At 59.2% G+C, this 24,367-nt stretch overlaps 1 protein-coding gene across 1 annotated transcript in view; it reads left to right on the top strand.

Moving 5' to 3' along the window:
• LOC111157633 (SH3 and multiple ankyrin repeat domains 3) overlaps positions 1 to 24,367 on the top strand; it is a 48,648-nt gene that overhangs the window by 15,492 nt on the left and 8,789 nt on the right. Inside the window, 11 exon segments of the mRNA XM_022519225.1 lie at positions 106 to 308; positions 1,425 to 1,538; positions 6,685 to 6,760; positions 7,053 to 7,135; positions 7,683 to 7,807; positions 7,908 to 8,040; positions 8,960 to 9,040; positions 12,969 to 12,992; positions 17,028 to 17,158; positions 17,715 to 17,799; positions 21,610 to 23,863. Coding sequence (XP_022374933.1) covers positions 106 to 308; positions 1,425 to 1,538; positions 6,685 to 6,760; positions 7,053 to 7,135; positions 7,683 to 7,807; positions 7,908 to 8,040; positions 8,960 to 9,040; positions 12,969 to 12,992; positions 17,028 to 17,158; positions 17,715 to 17,799; positions 21,610 to 23,863 — 3,309 coding nt within the window.

The raw sequence follows: 24,367 nt of genomic DNA, 5'->3' as shown, positions 1-24,367 counted from the left end.
GGCCGGCGGCGGGGCCGGGCCGCGCGCCATGGAGGCCCCGGGCGCCGGCTTCGCGTGCCCGCTGCCCCCCGGCATCGCGTCCGTCACCTACGTGTTCGTCTACAGCCCGAGCGGGCCCGGCGGCCCCGGCGGCCCCGGCCCCGCGCCCGGCCCCGGCCCGGCGCCCCCCGCGCCCCCAGCGCCACCGCCCCGGGGCCCGAAGCGGAAACTTTACAGCGCCGTCCCCGGCCGCAAGTTCATCGCCGTGAAGGCGCACAGCCCGCAGGGCGAGGGCGAGATCCCGCTGCACCGCGGCGAGGCCGTGAAGGGTGAGGGGGGCACGGGGGGCGGGGTCGCGGGGCGCACGGGGGGGGCACCCCTTCCGGGAACACGATTGGGGTCCTCCGCGATCGTGGAAGGGCCAATGCCATTTTCGGGGTCTCTGTCGTTGGGGGCATCTCTGGAACTCTGAGCCGCTGTGGTCATTATGGGATGCATCTGCCCCTGGGGGATTCCTTGTGTCACGGTGAAAGGCTCTGTGTCAGGGAGGGGTGTCTGTCTTTACGGGGGTCCTGTCGTGTGGGTCCCTCTCGGTCCTCTGCCACTGTGGGTTCCCTGTTGTCACCATAGAGGTTCTTCTCGTCATGGGGGTGTTTTTGTGTCACGATGGCGGTTGGTGTCATTGGGGTTCTGTGGATTTGAAGGACCCTATCCCATCAGGGACCTTCTTCCAATTATGGGATTCCCGTGTCACTTCTGGGACTTATTCATTGGAAACCCTGGTGATATGTGGGGACCTTGTCCCAATGTGGGGGGATATCTGTGACAATTATGTGAGCGTCTGTGTATTATGAAGGTTTCTGTCACTGACGCTTTTTGTGTTCTGGGGAGTTCCTGTGCCATGACAAGCTCCTCTCATTATGGGGCCTCTGTCATTTTTGGGGTCCTATCCTCATGGGTGCCCTACGTCCATGGGATCCTGAGAAGGAGACAGCTGTGAGGTCAACCCTCCTTTGGGCTGTTGTGTGGCCTAACCTCTTGGCCACAGCACAATGACCCTGAGCTTTTGGCAGTGACCCCTGGGGTGGGCAACAGAGCAAGGATGGGGTTGGTTCAAGAGGTGGGAGGAGAGGGGTCAACTGGGAGAACAGGAGCAGGCTTGTGGCCCCTGCCTCTGCCCGATGTCCCCCCTCGAGTGTGTCCATCTGTGTGTCTCTCTGTCCTCCACATGCCTCTCCGGTGCTGTGTCCATCTGTTCATTTCTGTCATCTGTGTGGATCCCAAAATCTTCCCAGGGAAAAAGCCAGGAAGCTGAAGGAAGGGAAGGAATGAGAAAGAGTGAAGGAGGGGGGGTGGTGGGCAGACCCTGAGCCTGCGGTGGTGGATGGGGTGATCCCTGGGTGTCCTGCAGTGCCCTGACAGCTGTCTGGCTTCTGTCCCTCCAGTGCTCAGCATTGGGGAGGGCGGTTTCTGGGAGGGGACCGTGAAAGGCCGCACGGGCTGGTTCCCGGCCGACTGCGTGGAGGAGGTCCAGATGAGACAGTATGACACGCGGCACGGTGAGTGACCCCACGCCCCTGAGCAGCTCCGAGGGGCACTGCCCTTTGCTCCCCTTTGGACTTGCTCAGAGCTAAATACATGGATATTCACAGAGGAAAGCCTAGAGTAAACTCAAAGACACGTTGAAAGTGGACACAAACTCATGTACATGACAGACACAGCGTGCACACCGCGTGCATACTTGTGGGTGCACGTGGGTGTTTCATAGCCATAGAGACACATGGGACCCGCTCACGGGACACACGGTATTATGGTGCCTCTCTCTCTGACCCCACACGTGACTCCCTGTGACCATAATCCACACCCTACCCCCCAGCATGGGCCTCACAGAAATCCTGGGTGTTTGGAGTGCAAGATGCCTGTGTGGCTGGCAGACAAGTAAAGAGGTCAGGATGAGAAAAGAGGCGTCATTCCAAAGTGGACAGATTGTCCAAGTGGGCAGTGCAGGGAGGCCTGGGCCAACCAAGAGGAAATGAGGCCAGTGGGGCCCGGAGGGGATGTTGTGGGTGCCTTGGGGCCAGGATGGTCTGAGGGCAGCAGGTGGGGCATGGCTGCAGCCTTCTCCTGGAGGGAGGATGTAAGGGCAAAGCTGCAGTTTCTAAGGCTGGGGAGCAGCTGTAGTCAGACCTTGCCGACTGCCTAGGCCTCCAGAAAGGAGCCTTCTGGGTGTTGGGATCCGAGGTGGTCCTGCCAGTAGTGAGTAGTGGCTGCCCTTTTTGGAGCTCCCAGGCCAGGTCTGGCCGTGTGTCTGCAGTGAGTACTCAGGGCTTCTAGGAGGGCCCCAGACCCATGAGTGTTATTTCTGCCTTGGAGGTCTGGTGTCACACAGGGAGCCCCCGCCTGAGTGGTGACCAGTGGTAGTTAGCCGTGGCGTGTCTAGACCGAGGGTGCCCACGTCCCTCCCTCTGCACATGGAGGGCTTGGGCCCAGGGCTGTTGGTTGAGGGTTTCCCAAGAGGAGCCAAGCTCTGTGTATCCTGGACCTCTGCTCTATGTGGAGTGTGGCCATGGCCCGGCGAAGCAGGAGTGGCTGCTGACCTCCCGAGCAGGTGCCCCTCCTCCTTACTTGACCTTTCCCTGTCTTGCCCTGACGGCTCTCCTGGCGGCGGGGAGCATGGAAGGGACACCCACCCCGTTTTCTGCCTCTGGAGGGTAGGTAGGCAGTGTGTCCAGGTGCGGAATGATTTCATAGGTCTGGGTCCTGGTACCAACTTCATGGAGGGAGGTGGGGAAGAAGGGGCCTCTGGATTCGTTGAATCGGGACTGGGTCCTGTGCTGCCCCGAGGGAGGGCAGTAAGATCTCTGGTGTGAGAACTGTGTGGCTCCAGAAGCTGAGTTTGAAGCTGGGATTTGAGAGCAGCAAATCTCAATAATGTGTTCGATGTACACTGGGCCTTGTGTTAGGAGCGGGGTCACGGAGGCCAGCTTTCTGCCTAGAGAGGGGCAGGTGTGCACAGCAGTGACAGCTGGTATGTTGGAGTGTTCCTGTACCCGCGGGGTGGGGGGAGCACACGGAAGCCCCCTGGGGTTGGCCGGGAGGAATCGGAGAGCAGCCTTGCAGGACCGCTAGAAGGCCGCTAGGTGGTCAGCTGCTGGGGCTGGGGCAGAGCCTGTCTGCTGGGGCACGGCCTGGTGTTCCAGATCTGCATGTGCTGGGATCTGGCATGCTGGGATCTAGCTGGGATCTGGCGTGCTGGGATCTAGCTGGGATCTGGTGTGCTGGGATCTGGTGTGCTGGGATCTGGCATACTCCTAGCCGTGTCAGGATGTCCGGTGTATGTTCAGCACTTTTACATAAGAGAATTCTCTGACTTGTCGCACAGGTCTGGGAGGTGTGCAGTTCCTAGTTCCTCTCTAGGAAGGCAGAGTCTGGTGTGTGCTGTGGGCAGGGCCTGTAGGGTCTGTGCTGGAGCTGCTGTGCCTCAGGGGCTCTGAGTGGGTGAAGCTCGGGTGTGCATGGAGCAGTGGCAGGGCTGGGGTGGGGCGTGAGGCTGGTCAGGGGGCCGTGGGCCCAGGTGGAAGAGCTTTGCGGCTTGTGGCAGGGCTGCAGGAGACTGGGGTGCGCTGTCTTGATGGTGCAGACCATTTAGGGTTGGGGCAAAGGCCCAGGCCAGACAGAGTGAGGAGGTGGAGAGGGCTGGGGCGGGGGGCTGGGGCTCTGGGGATGGGAGAGTGCGAGGCGTCCCCTGGAGAGGGAGCTGCTAGACCAGGGTGGATCTGTTGTGTGTCAGCTGAAAGAGCGTCAGATGGTACGTGGCCCACGGAGCCCTTTCCTGGGTGGGGAGGGGGCAAGTGGCCCTCGGGGCTGCCTGCTGGCAAGGGGTAGGAGTAATCGCTGTCCTCAGCCCAAGTCCTAGCCGCCAGCTGCTCTGGGCGTATAGTGTCTAATCTGGGACCCAGGGGCTAAGTTCTGCCAGAGGCCAGAGGGCAGCCCAGGAATGGGAACCCGCTTCCAACAGGCCCAGATCCAGAGAAAGATCTGCCTCTGAGACTGGAGTGGGGACAGAGATGGACTTAGAGGCCAAGAAGGGGACACTGTGCCAGCATGCACGGGCCGGCTGATGCCCAGGGTCATCAGACACTGCCCCTCCCAGGGCCCTGGCTGGAGCAGGACGGGTGAAAGGGGCAGCTGCAGGCAGAACGCTGAGAAGTGAGGGAAGTCCTGTGTGCACAGAAGGGTATTTAGGATACCTGGAAGGCTCTGGCCAGGTCCCCCCTCCCCTTGCCCCTTTCTCCTTCCCTCCTCCCCCTCCTTTCCTCTCTCCCTCTCTTTGCTGTACTTGGGGGGGGGGGGTCCTGCTGTGTGTTTTCACTTCAGCTGGCTTCTATGTGTCTGATTAATAAAACTGGAAAATGAATTTGTGTTATGTAATAAATACAATTTGACAAAATCTAAAACCTGGAGGCTAATGAACTGTGGTTTGAGGGGTCCTTCGGCAGGCGCTGTGATCATTTAGAAGTGGGGTTAGTTTGGAGAAGGGTGTGACAGAGGCAACAAGGGGTCGGATGCGTTCCCCCCACCCCCCCCAGCAATGATGAGGCCTGGCCTGCTCTGGCCTTGGGAGCGGCAGGATGGTGGGTGCAGGTGCGTGACAGGCGCTGTGTGGGAAGAGGAGAGAAGGGAGCAGATGAGCTGCTGGGAGGGTTCGGGTGATAAAGGCCATCGGAACCTAGAGGACCCTCCAAGTAGAATTTTCCGACAAGGAGAGGCTCCAAGGGGTCTGTTGACTTACCGAGAATCATGTTAGTGTCAGGACCCTGAAAGTGAGACCAGTACTTTTGCCAACAGCTGTGTCTTCTCATGTTAACAGGAATTCTTTCCTTTTTTCCGTCTAGCCACCACTCCGTCTACTCTTGTGTCCGTCTATCTCTTGACTTACTCACCTTTCCTGCCATTCGTCTACTGTCCTGCCAACCCAGCCAGCCCACCCCTCTCTCCGTGTATCCGTCTACCCACGCATCTATCCATGGACTGATCAGTGCATCCCTCTGTCTACCGGTCTGGCTGTCACCCCCCGCCCTCCACCCACCCAGCCACCGACCCGTCCGTTGGCCCATCTGCTGCCCTTCGATCCATGCCCGCCCTTCCAGCCTGTTCTCTTTCCCTCCATCCACTTCTACATCCACTTACCTTTGATCAGATCTGTTTTTCTATCTATATCTTGTTCTCTCTGTCCATCTGTCCCCCACCCGTCTATCCTTCCAGTCGGCATTTAGAGGGTCTGTTATGTGCCAGGCACTGTACAAGGTGCTGGGATTGTAGAAATGCACGAGATGTGGTCCTTACCCAGGAGGAACTCACAGTCAGTCGTGGCTTCTGTTTCTGATCTAGTTTCCTCTCCCTCCCTCCCTCTGCCCCAGCTGTACGAGCTGCTTGCTGTCCCTTGAGCACCCCAAGCCAGTCCTGCCCGGTGGGCTTTGCCCTCTGGGCCCCTGCTGCCAGAAGGCCCTTCACCCAGAGCCCTCGGACTGCTCCCTGATGTTCCGGGCCTCTCCTCAACTGTCCCTTCCTGATGAGCCTTCACGTGACCACCCTGGGACTGTAAACTTTCTCTGTGCCCTGTCCCGCCTGCGTCTCTCCTAACATCAGCCATCATTTGACCCGTCCCACACATACCGTTTCCTGTCGTTCTGTTCTCTTTCTTCAAGTAGATGGTAAAGTCTGGGGCGGGGGGCTTTGTCCTGCTCTGTGCTGTTTCCTCAGAGTCCAAGACGAATAGTGCTTGGTACACAGTAGGTGCTCCCTAAATACTTGTTGAATGAATGAATGAATCTTGAGAAATGCTGGATGATAGGGCATGACAGAGGAGCTGTGGCTGAGATGTGAGGTGTGGCGGAGCTGTCTTGGGGTCCTTGGGGGTCCTGGAGAGCTGGAAGCTGGGCGGGGGCAGGAGTGGGGGTGAGGTGCAGGAGGGTCTTACTTCCAGGAAGCTGGACGAGAAAGCCCGGAGCAGCGGAGTGGCTGCAGGTGTGGGCTGGAACCTGCGGGCGTGCAGGAGATCGGTGAGGCCATGGTGGGGCAGCAGGGGGACAGCTGGCCAGCCCTGTGACGGCTGTGATGGACTTTGGGGTCGAGAGTACAGGTGGCAACAAGGCTCTGTGGGGTGCGGTGACATCAGGAAGGGGCCCCAGCCCCACAGGGACCTCCTGCCCACTCAGAAGCAGGCTCTGGAGGGAGGGACCCTGGGAGGCTGAGTGTCTGGGGGCTCTTGTGAGGCTTTCAGTGAGGACCTGGCGACCCCTCCTGCCAGCGTGTGTCGCCTACAGCGCGACACGCCTGTAGGAACACAGTACTTACACGTGACTCCAGGTCACACACGCATGCCTACACAGGGACACGCCTTCTTTGCTCTCAGCCTCAGGGCTTGCCAACTTTTTCTGAAGGCGGCCCTGGCCTTGCCCCATCTGCTGTGTGCAGCCCCTCAGGAGAGAAATGAGCTGAAGCTTCTCCCCTTTATGGACCCTGACCCCCCAAGGCCAGGGTTTCCAACATGGTCCCCTCAGCCTTCTCACCTTAGGGCCATGGGGCCCCCCACTTCCACAGGGGGGTGTGTGTGTGTGGGCAGAGGCTGGTGACCAGCACGGTTGAGGGGCAGTGCAGGTCAGCTGGAGGACGTGGCCCTCCATCTGCTGACACTTCCCTCAGAAACCCGGGAGGACCGGACCAAGCGCCTTTTCCGTCACTACACAGTGGGCTCCTATGACAGCCTCACTTCTCACAGGTACGGGTGGAGGGGGCGGGGTGGGTGGGCAAGGGTAGGTGTGCATGCGGGTAGGACGTCAAATACGGAGGGAGGACGAAAGCTGGTGGAGGAGGCCTGGGGGTGAAGAGGGCAGAGGAGGGGAGGTGATCCCCAGCCCACCTTTGCCTTCTGCCTTCCTGCGTCTGTCCGGGGACACCTTCCCGGGGTGGGCTGTGCCTGTCGGGTCCTGTCTGGGGCACATCTGGGGTCCGCTTGCTAGCTGTGCTCTCTGGCGGGGCTCTCCTCACCCCTCCCTGCTTTCCTCCACCAGTGATTATGTCATTGACGACAAGGTGGCTGTCCTTCAGAAACGGGACCACGAGGGCTTTGGTTTTGTGCTCCGGGGAGCGAAAGGTAATGGGGGGTGGGCGGCACTGCGAGCGAGCGTGTGGGGCCGGGGTGTCAGGCCGGCAGGGGTGGCACCCTGCTCGAGGTGTTTCTTACCTCTGTTCCTCCTCGCTGCTCTCCTTCCTGCCTCCCCCCTACCCCACAGCTTCGCTGCTATCCCTCACCCCTGCCCCATCCTTTGCCCCTGCCTCCCCCACTCTCTCTCCCTGCTCCTTTGGCCCCTATCCCCCTGTCTTGCCCCTGACCCTCCGGCCCCACCCTGCCTTGCTCCCGTGCTCTGACTGTCCTTGGTTTGGAACGTCCCAGTCCAAGGCAGTGGTGTCTCCTCTTCGCCCTGTTGATTTCCGAGATCTCTGCTGGAGCGTGTCTTTTGGACCGGGAGTCCTCTCTGGTGGGGCTGAGGGTGGGTCTCCACCCTGGGCAGCTCCTGGGCACCCTGCCTCAGTCGTCTCTGGCTCAGCGTGTTGAACCCCTTGTGGGAGGCTGCCGCGTGCCAGCTGCTTCCGCCGGGACCGTGCCAGTGAGGCACCTTCCTAACTGTCTCCCCCTGCAGCGGAGACCCCCATCGAGGAGTTCACACCCACGCCGGCCTTCCCTGCGCTCCAGTACCTCGAGTCGGTGGATGTGGAGGGTGTGGCCTGGAGGGCCGGGCTGCGCACTGGAGACTTCCTCATCGAGGTGAGGCTGGGCCTTACCTGTGGGGCCAGGCGGGGTGCTGACCTCGAGTCCCCAGGAGGACCCACGGGGAACGCCCCCACCACCCACCCGTCTGTCCCAGGTAAACGGGGTGAACGTGGTGAAGGTTGGGCACAAGCAGGTCGTGGCCCTGATCCGCCAGGGCGGGAACCGCCTCGTCATGAAGGTCGTGTCTGTGACAAGGAAGCCGGAAGAAGATGGGGCTCGGCGCAGAGGTGAGGGGCTGGGCTTCAGACCTGAGATCTTTGACCCCAGGCCCTGGTTCCCCTCTCCACCCCCTGGCCCCAGACTGTTGACGTCAGATGCCTAAATGTAGGTGAAGTGTCCAACGTTCAGGGCCCGGGGTGCCTTCCCAGTCCCCGATGTCAGACTGCCAACCCTGGCCCCCCAGCCTCTGACCCCTGACCCCAGGTCGCCCCCTCCTCAGATCCCCACCCCCTCCTTCCCGGCGTCCCCCCAGCCCCTGGCGTGGAAGAACCCTCCTTCCCGACACTGCCGGCAGCTGCCTGGAGGCCGGGGTTGCCATAGCAACTGTGAGGTTGACGCTGCCGCGCTTATTGTCGGAGGGAAGGGGGAGGCGGCACCTGAGGGAAGAGGAAAAGCGTCTTCTCCCCGCGACGTCGCGGCACAGCCTGGGCCCAGGAGGCTTTGCCAGCTTGGGCCAGCCCAGCCCAGGTCCCGGTTCGGCGGACCACAGCCTGGTCCCCCGAGGGGCAGTGGCCTCCAGGGCCTGGGGGGAGCCCTGGAGCTGCAGGAGCCCAGCCTGCCGGGAGACCCCTCCCAGCCCCCACCTCATGGCTCCCGTGCCCCCCTGCTCGGCGCTCCGAGTCTCCAGGGTGGGCACCCAGGCAGGAGCTGGCCGGCGCCGTGACCCCTGCTGGGGCGCTTGACCACCTGGCTCCCGAGGCCCCAGCTCCCCTGGCCCCCGCCGGGCCCTCAGCACCCCCTAAGCTCCCAGCGCCATGAAGAAGTTTGCATCCAGCCGCAGCCTGAACAAGATCCTGGCACAGTGTGACTCGTCGTCCCGGGAGTACGAGGAGATCCAGGCGGTGGAGCGCAAGTGGCACCTGCACCTGGCCACCCCGCGCTGCCTGCCGCTGGACAGGAGGGCCAAGGCCTCCCTCTTCTTTGCAGCCCCACCGCCCCCCAAGAGGGCCCCCAGCACCACGCTGACCCTGCGCTCCAAGTCCATGACGGCCGAGCTCGAGGAACTGGGTGAGCAGCGGGGGAGCACAGCGGGCAGACAGCCCCAGCGGGAAGCCAGGCAGTGTGAGCTGGCGCCAGAGCTGGGCAGGGACAGAGGGGAGGAAGGACAGACTAACACTTGCAACGGTCAGAGGGAAGGGGGTGGGTGCTGAAGCGCTGGGCAGGGGGATGACATGTGGCTGGCACGAGGGCTGGAGACTGACCGGGAGCCGACCGGGACAGATGGTCAGGGAGCAGGACCTGGCCTTCCAGTGGGTCTGCGTGCATGTGCCCCTGCTGCCTCCGGCCAGGCTCGACCGCTTCATTTCCTCTAGGGGTGGGAAGAGCGGGAGTCAGGGGACCTGGGCTCCCTCTGGGCTCTGCTGGCACCGGCTGTGTGGCCTTTTGCTTCTTGCTGCCCACTTAGTCCCTGTTCACTTGTGAGTTAAGCAGGGGTTACAGTGAGCCGCTGACCTGATGGGGCCATGCGAACATCACCAGTGTGAGGGTGGGATAGGCCCTCGTGAGCTACAGGAGGCGAAGAAGAGTGTGTCAGGGCTTTGATGGGGCATGATCCCAGAATGACCCCCAGTAACCTTATTGTGGGCCTGTCTAGTTACATGTGACCCTTAATAGCCCCATCGTAGGCATGTCCCGAGATGCAGGACTGCTCACATGCTCTGTCTTCCTGTAATTTGAACCCAGTGCTAGTCCCAGACTTGACTAGGGCTCTAGCTGTGGAAAGAATGCCGACTCTGGTCCTAGGCTGGCTTCTGACCTCGTCCTGGCCGCAGGAAAGGCCTTGGTCCTGGTTCTAGACTGACCCTCAACCCTGGCTTCAGGCTTTGTTCTTCCCCAGCCATAGAAAGAACACTTACCTGTCCCCCTACATTATTGCTGACCTTACTAATAGAGTGATCCTTGACCTCGTCCTGGCCACACGTTGAGCCACCCTCCTTCCACGCAGGTGCTCTTGTCTGCATTGTAGGAGGAGGACAGTCACCAAGATAGACCAGGCTGATGTGGTCATACTTTTCTTCCCCGTAAATACCCTGAATAAAGTAAAAGTCAAAAATAGATAGCCAACTCAAAACAAAGGAGGAGGAATTTCCCAGGTCTCAAGAAATAGAGGAATCAGTGAAGAAAGTGAGAGGAAGCTGCCGATGCTTCCATCGTCCAAGAGGGCTGGGGACAGTATATAGACCCTGAGGGCAGGGCTTGGGGCTCTGATGCTTCCACAAAGCTGAGAGATGGAGCTGTGGACCCATGAGAAGTGGGAAATTTAGAACCAAGCCCAGGGGCTGGCATTAGCATCAAAAGAACTGGAAATTACAGAAGAATAAGTAAGACACAAAATGAGGTGTTTAAATATGAAGTTTGCAGAAGTAAGAGAATTCATAAAGGATAGCCCTTTATGACAGCCCATAAAGGACCGTATTTCCTACTCCTCCGGAAAAAAAAAAAAAAAAAAAAAAGGAATAAGCAGGTTTTAAAAGGATCCCTAAAGAGCTGTTACTGAAAGAAAATGTATAGTCACTGGGATTAAAAAAATCCATGAGTGGGATAAGCAGTACACTAGATTCAGCTGAAGAGAGAAACAGCGAATTAGAAGTTAATTCTGAGGAAATTACCCAAAATGCACACAGAAAGATAGGGAAAAGTGAATTATCAAAGGGAATATGAGAGATAATGGAGGACAAGTGGGAAGATCCCGGTATGATGAGAGTTCTAGAGGAAAAGAACTAACTGATTGGAAAGAGGCAATATTTGAAGAGTAAATGGCTAAGAATTTTCTGAAATTGAACAAGGACATGCAATTCCATTTTGAGGAAGTGTAAGTTCCAAACGAGGAAATAAAGATGAGTCTGCATCTAGACCTGTCACACTAAAACTTCATGACATCATAGACAAAGATCTTAACTACCAAAGTAGCCGGATGACTTAGAAAGGAACAGCACCAGAGTCGTCGTCAGCAGCAGTAGCAGATGCTAGAAGACAATGGAAAAATAAAAGTCTTGCAACCAAATGCTTTTCCCTCTAGAATTCTGTACTTAGCTAAACCTGCTCATTGAAGACTGAGGCGGAGAAACCAGCAGACTTCTGGCCCCAGGGTCACAAGGGTCCAAAACTTATCACGGGGAACTGATCCGTCTCACTGTTTGAGGGCCCAGACTGACGGATAAACCAGTACCAGTAGGCAGCTGGGTCTGGCTAGACACCAGACCAAGGCTCTTGCGGGTGGGTCCCAGGCAGGCATTTCTTCCAGAGGCTGGCACATAGCCATGTTCAGCTACACGTTCAGAAGGGATCCTCCTAGTTCTGCGTGAAGAGGGGTGTGGGCATCCAGGGGCCAGCGGACTGAGCACTGTGGAAGCAGAATTGCCTTCTGCTTCCTGGGATGCTTCTGTCTGAAGGAAGCAGTGAGCAGGAGAGCCTCTGGTCTCTGTGCACTGGTCTGGCTTCTCCTGCGGCTGCGCGGCAGGGCTGTGCTGTACACTCTCGTCTTCTCGAGGGGCTCACTGCTGCTGCCTCAGCGCAGCGTGGTTTCCAGCAGTTCGTACCGGAACGGCGGAGTGTGGGGGAGGACAAAGGGACAGCTTCGCACAGAGGCTCCATCCACACCGCTGGGTGAGGAGGGGTCATTGCTCTTGTTGAAGCTGGACCCAGACTCTCCCTATAGCTCCATTTGGAGAAGGAGAAGCCCCGCTGCCTCCAGAGGAGATGTCCTGGGAAGTCAGACCGCGGCTGACCTTCTCTAGGGTTGAGGGGGCCAGGCCGGCATCAGGGTTTCCCCAGGTACCTGAGGATCGTCCCAGGTCTGGTGTTGCGCTTTCCTCAGATAGAAACTGGACCTGTGGGTTTATCGACAGCATGAATGCGCCGGTTCTCGGCCACGGTGTTGAGAAGTGGTAGAGACCGTTAGGGTGCTGTGGTCTCTTGAGAAGATGACCTGAACACGTGGGAAGAAAGGCAAGTGTGAGGCCGCAGAAAAGACAGGTGGCACGGGTGGGGACTCGCGCCCAGACGGTTGCTCGCTGCTCGTGGGTGTTGAGGAGAAGCCAGGTCCTGCAGGAGGGAGAGGAGGTGAGGAGCACCCTGGTGGGGGATACTGTGAGCAGAGGTGATGCCCGGAAAATGAGGCCCTGAGGTGGCTGGCAGAAACAGGATTGAGAGGAACAGGTTGGGAGAGGAGCCCTCCTCCTGAGTCGGGTGGTGGGAAGAGGGGGAAGAGTGGGACACGCCCAGTGCCCTCCAGCATGGGGGTTCCTTGTGACCACGTGTTCGTCTGCTTGAGCCAGAAATGTGCTGGGGCTGCAGAGATCAGTGGAGACGCAGGCCAGGGAGGGCCTGGGCGGGTCCGAGTCCCTCCTGTTGATCTGCTTTCCCATGAGAAGTCTGGAACTTTTGGGTCCCTTTTTCTTTTGTGATGAGAACGTCAGGGCAGGAGACGTGCCCGTGTGTGGCCCTGATGGGCCATGGTCTGGTGGAAACACCGTGCATGGGGCACTCAAGACTGAGCACTGCAGCTCTTAGCAGCCTCTGAGCTTGTTTTTGGTGGTGATGGGGCGGTTGTGTCTTTTTTCTGAACAAACAGTTGATTGTGTGGACATGCCCAGATACGTGAGCATGTCTGTGTGTGCATGAGCGCCCTTATGCATGTGTGTGTGTTTGTGTGTGTGCACGTGCCTGGATTTGCATGCACGCAAATACACGTGCCAGCTTGTGGTGGTTTCCACCTTGAGTTTCAGGCCATGTACCGCCTTGGCATTTGGGCACATTTGCCACTCCGGGGCTGATAGGGAGGTGTAGGCCAGGGGTTGTAGGGGATCTGGGGGGTCCTGGTTGTTGGGAGGGGTGGGAAATGGGGAAGATGGGGACATGGGAGTGGGAAGGGGGCCCGGATGCTGAGGGATGAAGCCTGCCTCTTACCCCCTTTGCTCTGTTTCTTGATTGCAAGCCTCCATTCGGAGAAGGAAAGGGGGTGAGTCTTCTGCTCCGTCCCCAGGCCCCAGCTTTACCTGATCCCTGTCTAGGGAAGTGCTGATGTGTCAGGAGGTTCCATTTCAAGTCAGTGTGGTCTAGAAACCTGGGCTGTACCTTCCTGTTGGCCTTCTTCCTGGGAATCTGGTATGGGCACAGTAGAGGGAGCTAGGGAAGGACAGATGGGGAGTTCCCAGGGGTGTGGCTGTGTGGGGGTGTCCTGGCAGGCAGAGCCGTGGGCTTTGGGGTCTCAGGTGAGTTGGGGTAGGGTGGGGTGTGAAGGCCACTGAGGCAGCCTGGTGAGGCAGAGCTGGGAGGGCCTCCCAGTGGAGGCCATAGCCTGTGTGGTGTCCTGGAGCTAGGTGGGAGAAGGGTTCAGAGTGCTCAGCTGTGGGTCTCCCTAGGGAGCATGGTGACTGGGCCAGTGGGGTCAGCAGCACTGACTGGGTGCTCAGCTCTGGCCCATGTTGCTCCTTTCTGCCCGTTTTCTGGGGGCTCCTTGTGCCTGGTGTGTGGTTCCCCTTTCTGTGCTGACCTGTTGTGGGGTCAAGCCCAGTGCTGATGAGCACCCCTTCGGAGCAGCACTGGGGAGGGAGCTCGGAGCTCCTCTGGCCCATATGTCCCCCTATTGCTCCCTTCAGGTCTCACCTGTACCCTTTGAGTCTCTTTCCGGTATGTTCTGTGTGTCCAGCCTTGCTGTGAGGAATGCAGCCTCCCTGTGGGGTCAGAGCCTGAGGTCTAGCCTCTGGTGAGATCTCAGGGCCTGGCCTCTGCAAGCCTCCTCCATCTCTTAAGTGCACAGGGGACTCATTTTTGGCTAAACAGGAGTCAGAGCCAGATGGACGCCTGTGGTGGCTTTGTGGCCCTAGGCAGATGTATCCACACTTTCGTCTGTGTGCCTGGGGCCCACCCTCCCCTCACTCTGGGATCCACAGGGCCTTCCCTGTGCCAGGGCTGTGCTGGCCCCGTCTGTCTGGGCCCCGGCTCTCCACCATGACCTACAGTCTTGCCCTCGGGGCTCTCCCATTGCTCCTTGCCCCAATCAGGTTGGGTGCTTTCCCCACTGTCTTTCCAGGTGTTGAAACTAGGTGTCCTCTAGGAACGCTTTTCTTCACCCTGTGAGGCAGACGTACAAGCTATTTCTGGAATATTTTGGCTCTGTCCCTTAGCTCATTAGCGGGGCTCTCAGGGTGCTGGGCTGTGGGCTGCATACTTCTTCCAGTTGGAAGTTGGGAAGTGACGGGCAGGTCATCGCCTCTGGGGCCCTCCTTCCTGCTTGGGTTCTGAGCTGTGTCCCCACTGCGGATGGAATCTTGAGAGCCAGTGTATGTGCGGCTGAGGGGAGGGTGCATTTCCCAAGGCCCCAGACCTGGTTCTTCATGGGCTTCATTTTCTTTCTTTCTTTCTTTCTTTCTTTCTTTCTTTTAAAGATTTTTAAATTTTATTTATTTATTTGACAGAGAGAGAGAGATACACAGCGAGAGAGGGAATGCAAGCTAGGGGAGCAGGAGAGGGAGAAGCAGGCTCCCCACTGAGCAGGGAACCCGATGTGGGGCTCGATCCCAGGATCCTGGGATCATGACCTGAGCTGAAGGCAGACGCTTAACTGACTGAGCCACCCAGGCGTCCCTTCATTTTCTTTTTTAAAGTATCTAAAATACTTTATTTTAGATACTTTATACTAAAATACTTTATTTTAGGGACGCCTGGGTGGCTCAGTTGGTTGGGCCGCTGCCTTCGGCTCGGGTCATGATCCTGGGGTCCTGGGATCGAGTCCCACATCGGGCTCCTTGCTCGGCAGGGGGCCTGCTTCCTCCTCTCTCTCTGCCTCCCTCTCTGCCTGCTTGTGTGTACTCTTTCTCTGACAAATAAATAAAAATCTTTAAAAAAAATACTTTATTTTAGATACTTTTATCTAAAATACTTTATTGAAGAGTGTATTTTCTAATAATGGTGGATGTTGTTGTCAACCTCACCAGTTTGTAATTTGCAGAATTCTTGCTTCTTTTCTCTTTTGGAAAGAATTCTTGACTGGCCTCAGCACCCATCCCCCCCGCCCTTTTCCAACAACATTTGCTTTGCCGACCTCATGTACGCAGTGCTTTGGTTTCTGGGATTGCGTTCTTCCGGACCTAGAGATGCAGCCTCTAAAATCCACAGCTCAGGTGAACTCATGCCCTGTGGAAATGTTTCTTCTCTGTTCGTGTCTTTATGTCTGCGGTTTCTGGATAACACGGTGGTTAAGTCTGATCTCTTACTTGATCTGTGATCTGGAGCGTGTTATCTCTCAGAGCTTCCGTTTCTTCTTGGGTAGAATGAGGATGGTACCAGCATCTTCTCTGTATGTTTTGGAGGAATGAGAGAAGGGTCATGGGAAGCTCTCCTAACCAGAAGTCACCGAGGACCGAACCAAGGGTGGTGATGGTGGGTTCAGCTTCCAAAGGGAAATTCCTTGCTTCCTTACGAAAACAAAGAAGACGACCTCTCTCGAGCCCTCTCGGTGGTGATAGGAGCCATGCACAGGACCTGTGAGCTTGTCTGTAGGCGGGTTAGGGTTCTGCTGGTGAGCTGTCCCCTTTGTTGAGCTCCTGTATTTACTCAGGGCCCAGGCTGGACACGCAGCACATTCTGGGAGCCCACAGGCTCTCTGGGGAGATGCGGGGCAGCATGTTTTCAGGGCTCACCCCGAGCCAGGTGGAGGTGTAACGCTTCTCACGTCCATGCCAGTTCTTACAGCAGACACTGAAGCAGCGGCCATTTTCAACGCTTGCTTTATCCGATAAGGAAACTGAGGCACAGAGAGGTTAAGTCAGGACACAGTGGGTACGTGATATGGGTCTGGTCTGGGTTGGGGGCCAGCCAGCTGGGAGGAGCTGACTTCTTTCCCCATGGCGACCGCTGAGTAGGAGGTGTTGGGGCTGACTGTGTCCTCTGATGGGGGGCATTCTGTGTGAGGCCGAGTGTGACCAGACGTGTGGTCCTCTAGTCTTGCCAGAGCCTCTAAGGCCTGGGTGATTCAGAGCTTGAGTGATGTTGGGGGTGAGGTGGGGCTGCTGTGGGCAGGAGCTGGCCCCCACCCCTCCTGCACCCCACATGCTGACCTGAGTGCCCACCCCAGGCGTCCAGGCTCGGCTGCTCGTTCTCGGACACACGTATCTAACAAAATTTCCAAGTCATGGTGATAAGCAAAAACACCACTTGTAAAAACATGAAATAGCTTTAATAAAAATAAGCAAACACAGCTTTTCTTTAGGATGGGTTTGAACGCTGCCTGAGGCCTCCTGGTGCGTTTCTCCCTTCCTGGGCCTTGTTCTCTGTCAGCCCTCCTCCTTACCTTCCTCCGTGGCTGGTGGAAGCCCCTTCAGCACCATCCCTCCCAGTGCCTTCCTCCTGTCTCAGCACCTCTCCCCCAGGGTGGGGCTGCTCTTGGGGGGAGACGGGGTGGGGGGCAAGGGTCTCTGGTCTCCTAATCTGCATTAGGGCCATTATTTTTTAGGTCCCTAGTCTGGGACCGAGAGCTCTGTTTTCAGAAGGTTCCCCTGTTCACTTGTTCTTGACTTACTTGCATCTTCTGTGGGCGCCGGGTGTAGACCAGGGTTTGTCCTGGGTCTGCAGCCCCACGAACAGCTTGTCTCTCAGTGCAGTGGCCCCGACAGACGAGGAACGCCAGATGCTGAGGAGAGAAGGGAGAGGGCGAAGGGAAACAAATTCAGGACGTACCCGGGCTCTGAACAGTGCTGTCCCTCCCCGGGACCTCTCCCCAGTAGTCAGTCAGGCTTTTCCTGGAGTGGGGCTGGAGGGGTGACCCGGCCCAGCTGCTGAGGACAGAGCGGCCACGGGACTCAGATGGGACGCATGTTGCTTGGCTCCCAGTCTCGGGTCTGGAGGAAGGGACGTGAGGTGGGCGGGGTCCAGGGGCTCCCTGAGCAGCCCCACGTGGACCAGTCTTTCGCGGGGGAGTCAGCAGTGGGGCTGCACAGGGAAGGAGCCAGTTAGGGTCTGGGTTGCTGAGACGGTGCCTCCCTTGGCTGCGCAGAGAAACTGGATGAGATCTTGGCAGCCGCCGCGGAGCCTGCGCTGAGGCCGGACATCGCGGATGCCGACTCCAGAGCTGCCACCGTCAAACAGCGGCCCACAAGTCGGAGGATCACCCCCGCCGAGATCAGTGTAAGTCACCCCAGCAGCTGGGGGGCACAGGGTCAGAGCTCCCTGTCCCCCGCTGGTGTGTGTGTGCTTCTGGGGTGGAAGCCCGTCATTTGGACCCTCCTCTCCGGGGTGGGGGTGAAGGCTTCTCTGCTCACACGTGGGGAAATCTGAATCCCTAAAATGGCCACAGGTTAACACAAGGCTGGGTGCTCACTGCCCTGGCTGTGGGTCAGTATCTTCTGCACAGTCACACACAGGACCACCTAAGCGCCCCGGCCTTGTGGAGGGTACGACGCAGTGTGTCCCTGCCCCTGCCCTCACTTGGCATCTTCTGGGCGACTCCTCCAGCCTCGTCCACATCAACCCTATCCATACTCTATGCCCAGGGCCCCACTGGCTGTGCCCTGCTCCCTGGAGACCTCAGGACCTGGGTCCGAGTCTTAGGACAGGCCCCATCCGCGCTGGCCCCACTGGATTTAGTGCATGGGGTGTTTGACCTCAGGCTGAGGAGGATGGCTGGGGCTGGATGGATAACTGGGAGCCCCAGTGCCTCCATGTAACCCCCCAACTCCCACAGTCTTTGTTTGAGCGCCAGGGCCTCCCAGGCCCAGAAAAGCTGCCCGGCTCCCTGCGGAAGGGGATTCCACGGACCAAGTCTGTAGGTACGGCTGGGCTGGGGGCTGCACGGGGCTGGAAGGAATGGGGCTGGGGCTGGGGTGGATGTGGGGCTGGAGGACACTGTCTCCCCTACTCCTTCTACTGGGGTTCCCGGTTTCCCTCTGAGAACTGGCTCTCCCAAGTCACAGCCTAGGAATCTCCTTGTTTGTGGGCATACATGGGGTCAGTCCTTCCCACAGTCCAGATATACTGTGCCAAAAGAGACCCTTGAGGCTTCCTTACTCCATCCACCTCTCCCCATGCCATGTGCCCCCACCCGCCGCTCCCCGCCCCGTGTGCCCCCACCTGCTGCTCCCTGCCCCATGTGCCCCCCATCCACCGCGCCCCGTCCCGTGTGCACACCCCTTCTGCTCCTCTTGTCCTCTGGTGTCACCTTCCTGTGCCTTCCATAGACACCAGCATCCCTGTCCCTGGGTCTTCTATCCTGGTTGCTTCCTCTGTAGCGTGAATATATGTCAGGTTTCTAACCCTAGACTTGCCTTTGAACCTGCCTGCCCCTCGCCCTAGGTATTGCTCTGTATCTCTTTTCTCCTTTTCAGCCAGTTTTCTCCAGAAGCCACCTATACGTGCTGTCCCTTGTCCCCAACCTGCTCCTCAGCCTGGGGCAGATTAGCTCTGTCCCTACCTAAAACTGAAATTGCTCCCACTAGCGGGGCACCAGTGGTTCCCAGGGTATTCTTTCCAGTGAACACATGACCAGTCCCTTCAACCTCAGCTGGCATTTGGTCTCTCTGTTCCCTCCTCCATGACACTCACCTTCCCAGGGCTTTAGGACATTTCTCGGTTCTTCCCTCCATTTTCAGGCTGTTCAGTCTTTAATGCCCCCCCTGCCCCAAAACACACCCCACTAAGTGTGGGTCCTTTGAAGAGCTATGTCCTTAGTTTCTTTGCCTTCTGCACCTGTCTCCTTGGGACCTCGTCATGCCCAGCACTGCTCTCACATCCCCACTTAGCCATCTCTCTTGACCGGGTCATCTCACAAGCCCCACCCACTGCTCATCGCATCTAGGCACCCTCCCCTGCCCACCTGTGCATCCGTTCACCTACAGACCCGTCCACTTGTCCGTCCATCTGCCCATGTGTGCCCACCACACCCGTGATCTGTTCACCACCCGAGTAATGCTTACTTAATACTTACTACAACACTGTTTCCTGCACACTGGCTCATTTAAGACTTCAGTGACCCTGTTGAGGTAATATTATTAATACCTCTGTATTACAGATGAGGAAACAGGTAAAGAGGTAAAATGACTTGCCCAAGGTCACACAGCTGCCTTACCCGTCTTCTGGTAAGATATCAGGCCAGCCCATTGCTCACGCCTGGCCAATGGGGGCTTTCTGCAGAGTAGACATCACCCTACGTCCCTCTGGTTGACCCACAGGGGCTCTTCATTGCCTTGGGATCCTGTGGACCGGCCCCAGGTCTCTCCTACTTCATCTGGGAGGCATTTGTCTCCCTTTCCCTCTTACCAGGTGTACCAGAATTTGCTATTTTGCACCTGCCCTCACTCTGCCCAGATGGCCTGTCCCTCAGCCTAGCCCAATGCCGGGACTGACCACCACGGGTCCAGATCTCAGTGTCTGCCCTGTAGGATGTGAGCCTCTTGGTGGGGTTCCTCCTGGACCCTCCTTTGCGGACTCCATGAGTGACTGAGAGGGCTTCATCTTCAGTCTCCTGGCCCTGGCCTGCTGCTCGTCACCAACATGTTGGCCGAGGTGTCAGATTCCCAGGGTTTTCCCCCCTTGTGGCCCTGGGCACATGATTTGGTCCTTGAAACTTCAGGGTCCCGATCAGTAACTTGAGGACTCTCGTGCCTGCCTTTAAGGCTGCTCTGAGGCTGACCCAGTGGGCTGTCCTCCGGGCACAGGACAGGCAACAGCTGCTGGAATTGTTGGTAGACACAGGCTCTGTGCCCTGAAGCTGGCACACAGTAAATGTTGGAGAAATGCTTGCTGTGTTTGTTGGGCAGGTGTTACCAGATTACCTGGGCTGGTGACAGAACCGATTCCCCGTTTCATCCCAGCCAAGTGACTTGTCTGCACCCTAAGTTAGAAATCGGCACGGCAAATCTGCTTAGGGGAGCTCAGCGGGTGCTGACGTGCAGTGCAGTAAGTGCAGTGGGGAGGAGACCTGCAACGAACCCGGCCTCAACGTCCGTGTCCAGTGGAGGGGGTGGCAGATTAAAAATGGTGACAACGAATGGGGAACTCAGCCTCCTCGCTGGACACTTCTGGGTGCTCAGTCCTGTGCTGCACGCTTTAAATTTCCCCCGCACTGGCACCCCAGCACAGGGGCCAGCACTCCTCCCGAGGTTAGGGAACTGGTATGTCAGGAGGTTAAGGAACACCAGCTGGTAACCCTAATGCTGGAGTTCGAGCCTCAGTCTTTCCAGGAAGGCCCATCTCTGCTGTGCCTGGGGTCCAAGAGCTGTAGTGCAGGACAAGATGGCAGTAGCTTGGTGTTGGAGGCCTGAGCCAACCAAACCAGTGGCTAAAGGAGGGGGTGGCTGGGAATAGGCAATCTGCACGGTAGCGAGTTCATAAAAATGTGACCAAGCACGGAGTGAAGCCAGGTGTAGATCCCCAAGGCACTCTGCCAGACACTGTGTGTGTCCGCACGGATGGGCCGTTTGTCCACTCTCCTCAGATCTGGCAAACACTTGCAGCCTAATGGAACACACCTGTAGCACAGGGGTCCACACCGTGTCCATTAGGACACCTGGGGGGTCTTGCCAGCTTCTGGTCTCGCAGAGGACAGAGAGGGCCCTGAGAATTCCAGCCCAAGTCTTGCGCAGAGCCTTACTCGTGCACATCGAGGCAGACAGAGTGGGTGTCGTTTTAAGACTGTGTTGCTCATGAGATAGTTGAGTTTCAGAGGGGCTCAGGGCCTGGCCTGGGGTCACACAGGCAATAGGGAGTAAAACTCAAACGTGTATCAGGTGCTTAGTCTAAAATTCCATTTTAATTCTTCCTCCTTCCTTTTCACTCAGCGTTACTGAGATTTAACCACGAAGGTTACCACAGTGACCGGGCAGTGTCTCTCAGTCAGTCCATCTGGGTCTCTGGGATGGAGCGTCTCTGGGCTTATCTCTTCTCAGAGCACCTTCTCATCTGGGCACCAGCTGTCTTTCTGCCAGATGCATGGCACAGGTGGCCACAGTCGGCTTCCCCTGTGACTACAGTCGTACCACTCCTGCTCTGGGAGCGTGTCCCCCTAATTTTTGACCTTCTCCCTTCCTCCCGTCTCTGGTTGCCACCAGGGAACTCCCAGCAACACCTGCTTGTTCCACTGTTGTGGTGTGGCCTTGCTCAGTCTGGGACGGAAGCCAGCTGCCTGCCTCTTCTCTGCAGCTCTGTCTTCACGACTGGGGACGCTTTTCGGGCCCTCTCAGTGTGGTGGGGCTTGGGCAGGTCTTGGCCCCAACCCGGTATACCTGAGTCCTTTCTCAGTCCATTGGTGGAGCCCTCCTTGGCCTTGTATCAGAACTAATACCTTCCCCAAGTCTTCCCAAGAGCCCTCCCAACCCAGCCGGGGGCTTGGGGTGCAGAGCCTGGGTGTTGGGAGAGGAGCCCAGACTGGGGGCCTTCCTCGGATTCCATGCTCTGGGCTCTCCGCCTCCCCTTTTGGTCTCCAACCCCAGCCTCCAAGCTCTCCCTGACTAGTCAGCGCTTCCCGCCAATTTCTACGGGGGTGTCTTTGCAATCCTTGTGTCTGGGACCACGGCTGCCCTCTGCAGAGGGTGGGCGCTGGAGTCAGCGAGGGCCTCGTCTTACTGGACCTGCTCTGTCCGCAGGGGAGGACGAGAAGCTGGCGTCCCTGCTGGAGGGACGCTTCCCGAGGAGCACTTCGATGCAAGACCCTGTGCGCGAGGGCCGCGGCATCCCGCCCCCGCCGCAGACCGCGCCGCCACCCCCACCCGCTCCCTACTACTTCGACTCCGGGCCGCCCCCCGCCTTCTCGCCGCCGCCCCCTCCAGGCCGAGCCTACGACACAGTACGCTCCAGCTTCAAGCCCGGCTTGGAAGCGCGCCTGGGCGCTGGGGCCGCGGGCCTATATGATCCCGGCGCGCCCCTGGGGCCGCTGCCCTACCCCGAGCGGCAGAAGCGCGCACGTTCCATGATCATCCTGCAGGATTCCGCGCCGGAGATGGGCGACGTGCCCCGGCCGCCGCCTGCGGCCACCCCGCCAGAGCGTCCCAAGCGCCGGCCGCGGCCGCCAGGGCCCGACAGCCCCTATGCCAACCTGGGCGCCTTCAGCGCCAGCATCTTCGCGCCCTCCAAGCCTCAGCGCCGCAAGAGCCCGCTGGTGAAGCAGCTCCAGGTGGAAGACGCCCAGGAGCGTGCAGCCCTGGCCGTGGGCAGCCCCGGCCCGACTGGCGGCAGCTTCGCCCGCGAGCCCTCCCCAACGCACCGGGGGCCTCGGCCAAGCGGTCTCGACTACGGTCTTGCGGAAAGCCCTGGCCTCGCCTATGGGGGCCCAGGTCCCGGCAAGGACCGGCGGCTGGAGGAGCGACGCCGCTCCACCGTGTTCCTGTCGGTGGGAGCCATCGAGGGCAGCCCGCCCAGTGCCGACCTGCCCTCCCTGCAGCCCTCCCGCTCCATCGATGAGCGCCTTCTGGGGACCGGCCCCACCGCCGGCCGTGACCTGCTCCTGCCCTCCCCCGTCTCTGCTCTGAAGCCATTGGTCAGCGGCCCAAGCCTTGGGCCTTCAGGCTCCACCTTCATCCACCCACTCACCGGCAAGCCCCTGGACCCCAGCTCCCCCCTGGCCCTGGCCCTGGCTGCCCGGGAACGGGCTCTGGCCTCCCAGGCACCCTCCCGGTCTCCCACGCCGGTGCACAGCCCTGACGCTGACCGCCCTGGGCCCCTGTTTGTGGATGTCCAGGCCCGAGACTCTGAGCGAGGGGCCCTGGCCTCCCCAGCCTTCTCCCCGAGGAGCCCGGCCTGGGTTCCTGTGCCTGCTCGCAGGGAGCCGGAGAAAGCACCCCGGGAGGAGCGTAAGTCACCGGAGGACAAGAAGTCCATGATCCTCAGTGTCCTGGACACGTCCCTGCAGCGGCCAGCCGGCCTCATCGTCGTGCACGCCACCAGCAATGGGCAGGAGCCCAGTGGGCTGGCGGCTGAAGAGGAGCATCCGGGCACCCCAGAGCTGGCCCCCACCCCCACGCAGTCAGCAGTGGTGGCAGAGCCCCTGGCTAGCCCCCGGGCTCAGCCCCCTGGCAGCGCCCCGCCCAGCGATCCCGGGCCAGGCCAGGGCAGCTCCGAGGAGGAGCCAGAGCTGGTATTTGCTGTGAACCTGCCGCCTGCCCAGCTGTCCTCCAGTGACGAGGAGACCAGGGAGGAGCTGGCCCGCATTGGGCTGGTGCCGCCTCCCGAAGAGTTTGCCAATGGGGTCCTGCTGGCCACCCCACTTCCTGGTCCAGGTCCCTCGCCCACCACGGTGCCAGGCCCGGCCTCAGGGAAGCCGAGCAGCGAGCCACCCCCCGCCCCTGAGTCTGCGGCTGACTCAGGGGTGGAGGAGGCTGACACGCGCAGCTCCAGCGACCCCCACCTGGAGACCACGAGCACTATCTCCACGGTGTCCAGCATGTCCACCCTGAGCTCGGAGAGCGGGGAGCTCACCGACACCCACACCTCCTTCGCCGACGGACACACTTTTCTACTCGAGAAGCCGCCAGTGCCTCCCAAGCCCAAGCTCAAGTCCCCGCTGGGGAAGGGGCCGGTGACCTTCAGGGACCCGCTGCTGAAGCAGTCCTCGGACAGCGAGCTCATGGCCCAGCAGCACCACGCCGCCTCCGCTGGGCTGGCCCCCGCTGCTGGGTCTGCTCGCCCTCGCTACCTCTTCCAGAGAAGGTCCAAGCTGTGGGGGGACCCCGTGGAGAGCCGGGGGCTCCCTGGGCCCGAAGATGACAAACCAGCTGTGATCAGTGAGCTCAGCTCCCGCCTGCAGCAGCTGAACAAAGACACACGCTCCCTGGGGGAAGAGCCGGCTGGTGGCCTAGGCGGCCTGCTGGACCCTGCCAAGAAGTCGCCCATCGCGGCAGCTCGGTGAGCAGGGCGGTGTGGGGAGGGTCCTGTCCCGGGTCCACAGCCCCTCTGTGGTCTTCCTCCCGTGTGTCCATGGTATCCTCTGTTCCCCCTCCACAGTCCATCCTATCCCACCCCTTACCTGTCTGTGGCATCCCTTCCTGTCCACGTCTGTCCTCCATTCGCCCTTGCTGTCTGTCTGAGACAGAAGTCTCTTTCAGGGATCTGAAATGTCAGGGCTGCTGTTCTCTCCATCCCTGTTGGTGCTGGGAGTGGGAGCTGGCTGCCGAGGAGGGGCCCCGGCGGGGCGTGAACACCTCCACAGCCCTCCTGGAGACTCCCTGCCGCAGGTTCCCGTGGGCTGTCACACTCTTGCTCCTGACTAAAGCTGCCTCGGCTGTTAAGGGTTGTTCTCTGGTCCATTCTGGAGTTGCCCCCCGCCCCCCATGGCCACATGGCTGGTACCACCATGTGGTCTGGTCCATTCTGGAGTTGCCCCCCGCCCCCCATGGCCACATGGCTGGT

This window comes from Enhydra lutris, unplaced genomic scaffold (assembly GCF_002288905.1).
Source record: "Enhydra lutris kenyoni isolate GAN:26980312 unplaced genomic scaffold, ASM228890v2 scaffoldscaffold55, whole genome shotgun sequence".
Taxonomy (NCBI): Eukaryota; Metazoa; Chordata; class Mammalia; order Carnivora; family Mustelidae; genus Enhydra; species Enhydra lutris.
The sequence above is the reverse complement of the archived record's forward strand: the minus strand, read 5'-3'. Positions and strand labels throughout refer to the sequence as shown.